Genomic DNA, 9,461 nt, shown 5'->3' with positions numbered 1-9,461 from the left:
AATATGTATATATCTTGTTGATTCACAGCATTTCAAACTCACATTATAAAGTTTGCAAATTACTATAAGCTATTCTAATGTGAAAAAGCTGTCTGATTTCACACAATATTGGCCTTATGATAATGCAAGCATTGCTGTATCAGAGTATTTATTAGAGCACATAAAAATTTTATTGCTCAACTTCATTTGTGTTGTGTCTTGGTTACAACAGCCACAGAATTTATGGAGAAAATAAATAGCTTTGACATCCTCAGTTAACTTCCTAAGATACTCCACTGATGAATAAGGTTGTAGAGCAATCATGTAACCCCTCTTCTCAGCTTTGAAGATGATAATCCAGCTTGCACCTTCTGAGTCAGCCTCAATAAAACACAGTTTTCTGCTGAGCAGTTTAAAAAAAAAAAAAAAAAAATCAGGAAACAAAAAAAAAAATCAGTGAACAAACATGACTTCACCCTGCAGTGACTGTTATAAACAAGAATCTCTAAAGCACTGCAATTCAAAATAATATTGTATTATACAGGGAAGAAACAGTTGCCCTGTTCAGGAATACATCATGGAAAGATTGAAATTCAGTCTTTTCTCTTTTTACCAGTATTTGGTTGTTCTCACATCTTGCTGCTTTGGCGGCTCTACATAAACTGTATCTGTGAAGTAGAGATTACATGTTAATGCCACTTACATAGCACATGGTTTTTCAGTGTTTTAGAATTATGAACCTATTCAACTGCTTTGTTACTTGCAAGTTAAGACTATACATTTTGGCACTTTAAAAAAATCTCCAAAGAACATTAAGACCAACGTATTTGGATGACAGGAGTACACAGTTTCTTCAACTTGAATGATCTCTTGTCCATGTCTTCTTCACTTCCCCACCACCTGATCCTTCAGAAAGCTTTCACCACTGCTCTTAGTCACTATGACTAAACCAAGTATCCAGTACGTATCTTCACCACTCCCATTTTCTTAATATTGGCACAGTAAGAAGTTAGCCACTAAATCTGATTTTTACTTTCTTCCTTGCTTCCTTCCATTTACATTTTCTCACCATCTGAATTTGCTTCCTCGTCAGCAAAAGCTGTTGCCCTTGACTGAGGAACCCCTCACTTTCAAATGCAGAAATACATTAGCAGCCCTTCATGAAACATTGGTTGCTTTTACCAAGATTAAAGTTTCAATGTGATCTCAAGATTAAAGAAAACAGTTCACCTGAGTTTCAGAAACAGGTGCAAAAGGATTTGTTGGCCTTAGACCAGGCTGCGTATACATCATTGACTGGGGTGCCATCAAAGGAGCAGCTCCAATCTGAGGAGGTACCTGTTAGAAAAACAAAACCCCCACAAAACAGGTATATAAAATTCAAACTAATTCTAGAAGATACATCTTTTCACATTTTAAGTATAGTAGAAAATAAGCATATAGAGACACACACACACTAGTAAAGGCAAAGCTTTTAAAAAACTTGCTGTATAAAATTTAGAGTAATCTCTTCCAAAGCACAGTGTGTAAAAGCTATCAGATTTCACACACTATTGACCTTATGAAACAATACATATAAGTTGCAGGATGATTTGAGCGTAATAATGCCTGCCATGAAACCCATTGGAGGAGACAACTAGGTTTTTCGGGAGTACAAGACAATCACATTTCTTACCATTCCATATACAGGCACTTGAGGTGTGGTCAATGGGTATGTGATAGGAGCAGGTACCTTCAATCAAGAAAATTTTAACATATTTTAGATAAGCTCAGGCATACTAGTAATATATATATAAAAAACTGCAAAAAATACATATTTTTCAATACTTAAAATAACCAACGTATTTACAAGAAATTGACTTACATATCCAGGATAGTGTACTCCATTCTGGCACAGCAAAAGGAGTAAGGACAGAAAATTATTTAAGAGGTATTCGAACTGGAAATTCTAACCAAGGGATGGCTTCAAGTCCAGTACCATAACCGTCTGTAACTATGCTCAACTCATTTATTAAAACAATTAAAGCGGGAGGAAAAAAAGTGCAAGGACAGTAACATCAGTAACCATGCCTGGATAGGCTCCCTGCCTAGAAAGCTATCACTAGTAATACTCACAGCAAAAACAGAAATTTTACGAAATCTAGCCAGATTTGAGTATATTGCTTGCAGAAACATTTGCGTGAGAAGGGCATAGAAAAAACCCAAGGAAGCCAGTGACCATTCAGCGTAAGAAACAAATAGAAATACTGATTTCTGATGTCTGCAACATATCACAATATGAAAAAAGAAAAATGAAGAGCATCTTAAGCTGGGAGTAACTTATATCAAGTTATGTTCATAGGCACAGTGATGCATGCACTTCATATTGCCATGCATTGTTAAGTAGTGCTAATTGTATTAAAAATGGAGTGCTAGTTAAAATACTTCACTATGAAAGAGTATACAGACTATAAATGAATTGGAGGGTTAGTACTCTGAATGCCACAGACCAAGCCAGGACAGTTAGACCTTTCCAATACTGGAGCACTGATCTTAAAGATGCTCATAACTGAGCTAGTTCTTTGCATTGTTAATTGTTGGAAGCCCAAGCAAATGAATGAGCAGATACCTGGCATAAAGCACTCAAATGCTTAGACCATGAACACACGGAATAAAAACACACAACCCAAATCCACAGTGATCAATGTGTGCTAAGGTGCCCTCTGTCTTTCAAAAATAAGAATGTATCAGCACTCTAACACAACATGTTCTAGAGCACGCACCAAGAGGGGATAAAAAGATTTTATGGTCTCAGAAGTCTCACATGAAAGTGTTATACAGCTAAGGCATCCTCCCGTCCCAATTTCTGAGTTCCATTTTTGAGTCCAATACTGGATTTAATATTCTATTCAACTTTGATAATTTTGAATGAGCATACTCGCGTAAGATGAGGAAAACAGGCATAACAGTCAAAGTTATTCTTACTGGAAAATAAAGTCAGACAGAGGTCCAAAATTCACAGCACACACGGCAACTACCCTAGTTGTACATATAACCGAGATGAACATTTACTTTCCTCCAAGGCAGCTATATTTCAGAAGTCATTTGTATTTGTATGAATATATATGAATAGAAGATACTTGAAAAATCTCTTTTAAAAGCATAGGAAAAGTCAGTTGCCTACAAACATCCCTCCAAGAAATGAAAATTCTTCATTTAAATAACTATAAAACTTCCACTTAGTATTTTATACTGTGTTAAAAATATGAAGTTGCTGTTGAGCATTATCAAAAGTCCAAAGTGCTGCTTGACCTGATAATTAAAGTGCCTTGCAGGGGTTGCAGCAGCATTTCATGTGATAAAACTGAAAAAGGAGCAAAAACTGGAAAGAACAGTAGTTTTACCCTTGAAACACATTCTTAGGATTCTTAAAGGTGCACATGTGTGTGCATGGGGGGTGTGGTGGGAGCACCTCGAACAGGCACATCAGAAATTTTCCGGTTTGGGGTCATTTGTTTCGATTCAAAAAGAACTTATGAACTGAGATATGTCTCAAGTGAAAGGCTGATTATTTAAGTCTTTAATGGACAAGGTTTACAGTGAGGGGAAATAAAGCATACTAAAATCTCTACCTCATTCAGTTTGAGAAGTGACACTACAAGCATTCCTCCCTTGCCCCCAGTCTTGTCCCAAACAACCTTTGCTATTCTTTTTAAGTTAATTCAAGCAGGTACGTAGCATTTGCTGCAATGAAACATGATGTCAATAGTACAGAAATTACCATATGTGGAATAGTGGGTAAGGGAGTAGGGTTCCATGTGGTCGATGTGCTTGTTTTTGCTTGCCAGTTTGTTCCACCAGTAAGTTTTTTCTCTGTAGGCTGGGTCCACTGCATATCCGATCTAAAATGAAACTGTGGTATTAGTTTCACAGAGAGTCAACAGCTAAAGCAATGACAACATAATGGAAAACCAAGACATGCCTTAATATATGTACACAGCTGAAATCTATGGGTGGAAGAAACACTCAGGATTTCAGTAACTTCTTATATATCTCTGTTCCAGTAAGTATGAAGTCTGCAGGTTCTGTTTTGTGTTAAAAGTGAACTATCATTACTACACTGTACAGCATAATGATTAACTGGATTTTTATGTAACTGCAAGATCTTTTATGGTGCTTCATAAAAATACTTCAATTGCAAAACTAACTAAAGAGAATTACTTCAAAAGTTAAGGCTGACCGCATCACGGTGGCTGACCACAAACTCACTGTTTCAATGATGTACTTGGTAGCAGATTACTTTCAAGAGTTGAGACTCCTGCCACATTAGTGCTGATAAACTGTGCCAGAGACTACAAAATAGTCATGTGAGAATATTATAACTACATACATGCACTTACTTTTTGGATGGAGTTCCTCCAAAGCCAAGATCTGGGGAGAAAGAGAAACAGACAAAATTGCAACGTATTTTTAATTTTTTTGGGAAAAAAGCTTGGTTTGTTTTCAGTAACAAATGGGAAAGTTAAATTTAAAAGCTTCACACTTACTTCCCACTAGATTAGCAAGTGAAGAATCGAGGTCATTTGCCAAAATTTTTCCGCTTTGCTGGTTGGCTAAAGTGGCTCTCTGACTTTGTGGTGGTACTGTGGGTTGCAATACATCATCTAGAAAGTTAAAAGCTAAACAAAGAACATGAAAGCAACTGTTAACAAAACAGTTACATCACATTTAATAAAAGACACCTATAAGCCAGGGAGGTATTTTCTTTATAGAACACTGAGTAGTTTGAGTATTTATATGTGGAGATTTAACATGCTGGAAGTGTTTAAGGCTTAGACAGAAGCACAGTTTAGCCGCTTATTTTTTTATGGAATACTATGTTGTAGCTACTAATCTAGTAAAATCTTTAATTTTACTTCAGCAGTAACTGATGATATTTTTAAATTAAGATGAATCTCACCTAAAACTTAAGAAGAAAGAAGGGTGTTAAAGATAGTTTCAAAGTGTTCTTGTTACACAATATAGCAGTAATTTCATGATACTGCTAGTATCCTGAATGTACACAAAAGAGTTCCTTTGCTGTATGTTCATAAGGACTTTGTATATATATATAGCAAAATAGCACCAACTCAGCTATTCTTCAAGCAACACATACACACAACTGGTTTTGTATATTTGTAAGTACAATGCCTCTCAATAAAGTTAGAGGGAACTCATTATCATGTATCAGCAGAAAACACTGAAGTCATAAGCACTGAAAACAGATTAACACAAGCTTACCCGTTAAGAGATATCCAGCGGGCCACGTTCAAAGTTCATTCCCCCCAAAAGAGAGGAAACCGTTATTACACAGTAATAATAATTAGTCAAAGCTAATTTGAAAGTAAATAACTACAATTGAACTGATTGATTGTTATCTTATCAGCCCTATAATCACCTTGCAAATGTATTAAGTTATTAAATTTTGAACTGCAATAGCAATTATGCTAAATTGTTAAGCAACTGTTGCCTGTAGGGTGTAAATTAGTCATAAGCTAGTTTTTACCACTTGTAGTCCTGTACTCTGGCGCTGTAGACTTTCCTCCAAAAACAGCATCAAAGTCCACATTAATTGTTGAAGAGGTGGTACTTGGAGGAGCTGAATGAAGAGGAAAACCTGAAAAAAAAAAAGTTTAGAGTAATCAAATACACCCAGTAATACCACTCATTACAGTGAAACCAGAAAGTTTTTAAAAAAAAAAAAAAATCAAATTACCATCAACAGTCAGAGGATGATACACAGAAGCATATGTAGGTTTATGACCACTAAAGTCATCTTCATAAAAAGAGAGAAGAAATAAGATCAGTTTAAAAGAGAAAAAGGAAGAGAGGACCCAAAAATTAAATCTGCAGTTAAAAATTAAGAGTTTTTAGTAATAAAAAAGGATTTTTTTATTTAACAAATTTGAAAAGCTCAAGTAACTCCTGCATTCCCCATCACAAAAGAGAAAGGAGGTTGCAGTTTGAAAGAAATCAGCAAAAATTCCAGCAACATTGCAAGTCTTAGGATGTCTAGGTTGGGCAAGCTGAACAAAATAATGAGTTGTTTCAACTGTAGAAATAAAACTTTAAGGAAACATATCATTTACTACATCTGGAATTAATGCACCATTTTCACTTTTATTAAAAAGTGAAGATCAGTCCAAACCACAAGATTACACAGCCCAGTTTATTAGCATTATCACCTCCAGTTGCAAAGAAATTACATGGGTTTTGTTTGTTTGTTTTTTTACCACTAAACAGTTCCACCGTTTGTTTGGAGGAAAAAGTAGAAATGATGAAAGGGGTGGCAGATTTTACAACTTCTTCAACTGGCTTCATGTCAAAGATGTCCAGATGAGGTGGAGAACCAACACAACCATTTGAGGACGAGAAAGGACCTTTCAGATGCAGAAGTGAAGGAAAGAATACAGAGTACAAATAATGGAAAAGAAAGACAGACTGAAATGATTGCATACGAGATCTCCAGACAAAGTCAAACTGTAAATATTCTACCTAGTGATCAGCCCATTAAAGATACAAATTCTTAGTTTCAGATAAAAATCCTATCAGCTCTCTTTATTTAAGGAAAATAATTCTAGTATTGCCATTGGGTGCGAGGGGGAGAATGATAGAACATTTATCAATCAAAAAAGTTAGATACTACATTTTTGGCTTCAAGAATCTACCTTTGAAATAGCACATAAGAGTATCAATTCCACCTATTAAAATACCAACAGTTACAATAGTGTTAACATTGCCTTATTTCAGCATTTAAGACATTTCTTTGACATCTATCCTAATTATTCTTTGGAGGGTTGGGTGAGAGTACAGAGCATGCTGTACCCAAGAAACTGGGAACAACAGCTTTGTTGTAAGAACTCTGAAGTCACGAACACCTTTTAAATGAAAAGTGTATTAAATATCACTTAATGGAATGGAAGTACTAGTCCAGCATCTTTTCAGTTACATCTGCTTAGTTTATACTTCCCAGCATTTTTAAACTTTGATTTTTAGTTACATTTCTTCTACCTGTCCCCTTTACTGAATAGCTCCTTCATTCCACCTACTGCACTATTGGTATGTGTTAAAAAGAAGTAACTTTTCTATAACAGTTTGCCAGAGCTTTCAGATTATTTATTTTACATTCTGTCAAGGACAGAAATGTTTGGATGCAAAGTAATTAAGGTTTAAGATGGAGATTCAATTAAGTATGAATCTGTATTTTATTTTTGTATTCTAAGAATTCACCTATCACTTAGACAGTCAAATCATCGTATCAGCTCACCTCCCCAAGCACTGCTTGCTGATGTTGATATAGCTGGAGTACTCTGCACAGTTGGAACAAACGCAGGCTGAAGATCAAAAAGATCACTAGAAAGGTTGGGCATGCTGAATAAGGAGAGAGAGAGAGAAACATGAAGATATGTAATAGGCATTGTATTCTTGTGTTATACGAACACTCATACCAATCTCACTTTCTCTTGTTCACTAGTAGCCCATCTATAATAGCGGTACAAAACTAGCAATTAAGTACCTCTTACTGACCGATACCAAAATTCCCGTGAACGCACCAGGAGAGCATCAGCAATAGGTTAGTCTTGAAAAGTACTTGAGAAGTAACTAGGATCAGTGCTTTGCAGTTGATAGTGGAGCTACAGGCCAATGCAGTAATTTCTGCTTGCTTCAGAAAGCAAAGTAAGTATCTCTCACCTATTTGTTGTGGGTGCTGGTACTGCAAACAGGTCAACAGCTACAGTGGTATTCACACTTTTTCCTGATAAGGTGCTTGGGGATGCTGATGTGGAAGTGGAATTTGATACTACAGAAATCTCTCTTAATCGCTGCTCCTGAAAGATGAGATATACAGTTTGCATTTTAGTTTCATGAATTTATTAACCCTTCAGTCCTGAAGACCTTTTCCAAGAAGAAATTAATTATGGTCTTAATAAATAACAATTATTCTTCTGTAAAGTCCTGAAAACAGAAAGATGACTGAAACTGGAGATAAGACTATTTGTTTTAACAAAGTCTTTAAAAATCAAGTTGGGACTTGAGGTTTTAAATAATTATTTTTTAAAATGATCTGTAACTGCCTAAAGTAAAACATTTCTAGTCAAGCTACACATTCTAGGTTCCCTTCATAGTCACTCAGAGAAACCAGTCAATGGACCTTTGCTCAGGAAGAGTTCTCTCTACTGTTAGGATCTCTTCATAGTTCAGTTTTGAAGTCAGACTGACAACGTGCATCTTAATAATCTCCATGTGGTGTTGCTCTTAAACTAGCAAAATAAAAATCTAGTTTACATTATTAATTTTAGGTTTACATCCCTCGTTACCTCTAGATATGCCCACTGCATTTATACAGCACAACTCAAAGCACAGGTGTATGTTCTACATTGCTTACATTCGTCAACTAAAATGTTGAGTGAGCTTGCAAGCTTCCCCGCACCCCAAATGAAAATTTATATAAACTGATTTAATTATTCGGTTACAGCAGCTACAAGTCCTATTATAGTAGAAGTGGGACAGTGAAAAGGGGAGACATCTGATGCAATTCTTGAAGACAAACCACAAAAAAAACCCAACCAAAAAAACCAAACAACATCACAACACTTGCTGAGATTCAAGTGAAGCAGTTTAGCAGCAGGCAGCAAGGCACACCAAGATTGTAGTCCAGTATCCTGCTTCACATTGATTTGAAAAATATGCCTTACACCAGGTCAGGAAACTGGAGAATCTTCAACAGACCTCTACAACTCCAGAGATGAAACTCAACTCTGCATTACCGTCAAAGTTTACTTTCACATTCCAAATAGTTTTAAGGCTCTCATAATGAGGCCTCCAGATGACATGCGCAGAGTTGCTTCATCGTTTAGGTGTGTCTAGAGATGTTAAAGCAACACAAGAAAAACTCCCAACTGCCCCACTTGCGTGTGCCTGGGACATGACAGAACTACAGATTTAGCTTTCAGCACGAGAAGCATCTTGGCTTGTTCGAGATTTTATACTGTGTATATTCTCAGAAAACAGTGTTACAAACGGGTTAAAAGGACCTGAAGGACCAGGATTCAGGCCTTAAGAGAGGGATGTTACTAAGAGGACTACTCAACAAGTACCAATGAGCAAAGGAAAACGCCTTAAGGAACCAAGAGAGAACATACTGATTTTCTTTCAAATGTGTTATTATTCAAAGTCCATATATTATACCTAAATACTATGATTTCAAACAGTTTTTCAAACTAAATTATAGAATTATAAATAAGAGCAGTTAAACATGGTGTCCTGGTCTCAGCTAGGATAGGGTTAAATTTCTTCCTAGCGCTGTGTTTTGGATTTAGTATGAGGAGAATGTTGATAACACACTGATGTTTTCAGTTGTTGCTAAGTGCCCTCCTAGTCCAAGGACAGCTCCCATGCCTACTGACTGAGCTAGGTACACAAGATGGGAGGGAACGTAATCAGAACCGCCAGCCCAGCTGGCC

The 9,461-nt window shown here is 36.3% G+C and overlaps 1 protein-coding gene across 2 annotated transcripts in view; it reads right to left on the bottom strand.

The window, feature by feature from the left end:
* Window positions 1–12: 12 nt before the first annotated feature.
* Window positions 13–9,461, bottom strand: part of LOC104076222 (phosphatidylinositol-binding clathrin assembly protein-like) — a 20,847-nt gene continuing 11,398 nt past the window's right edge. The window contains exons 10-20 of one of the 2 annotated variants that reach the window (XM_009577015.1): window positions 7,690–7,826; window positions 7,265–7,368; window positions 6,231–6,377; window positions 5,714–5,773; window positions 5,504–5,614; window positions 4,506–4,622; window positions 4,359–4,389; window positions 3,740–3,860; window positions 1,655–1,711; window positions 1,210–1,317; window positions 13–647 (exon numbers count right to left, since the gene is read on the bottom strand). In XM_009577015.1, coding sequence (XP_009575310.1) covers window positions 633–647; window positions 1,210–1,317; window positions 1,655–1,711; window positions 3,740–3,860; window positions 4,359–4,389; window positions 4,506–4,622; window positions 5,504–5,614; window positions 5,714–5,773; window positions 6,231–6,377; window positions 7,265–7,368; window positions 7,690–7,826 — 1,008 coding nt within the window. In that variant the 3' untranslated portion in view covers window positions 13–632. The remainder of the gene's footprint in view (window positions 648–1,209; window positions 1,318–1,654; window positions 1,712–3,739; window positions 3,861–4,358; window positions 4,390–4,505; window positions 4,623–5,503; window positions 5,615–5,713; window positions 5,774–6,230; window positions 6,378–7,264; window positions 7,369–7,689; window positions 7,827–9,461) is intronic. The other variant, XM_009577016.1, reaches the window with a different exon arrangement.

This window comes from Fulmarus glacialis, unplaced genomic scaffold (genome assembly GCF_000690835.1).
Source record: "Fulmarus glacialis isolate BGI_N327 unplaced genomic scaffold, ASM69083v1 scaffold10084, whole genome shotgun sequence".
Taxonomy (NCBI): domain Eukaryota; kingdom Metazoa; phylum Chordata; class Aves; order Procellariiformes; family Procellariidae; genus Fulmarus; species Fulmarus glacialis.
This window is presented reverse-complemented; position numbering and strand designations above follow the sequence as displayed.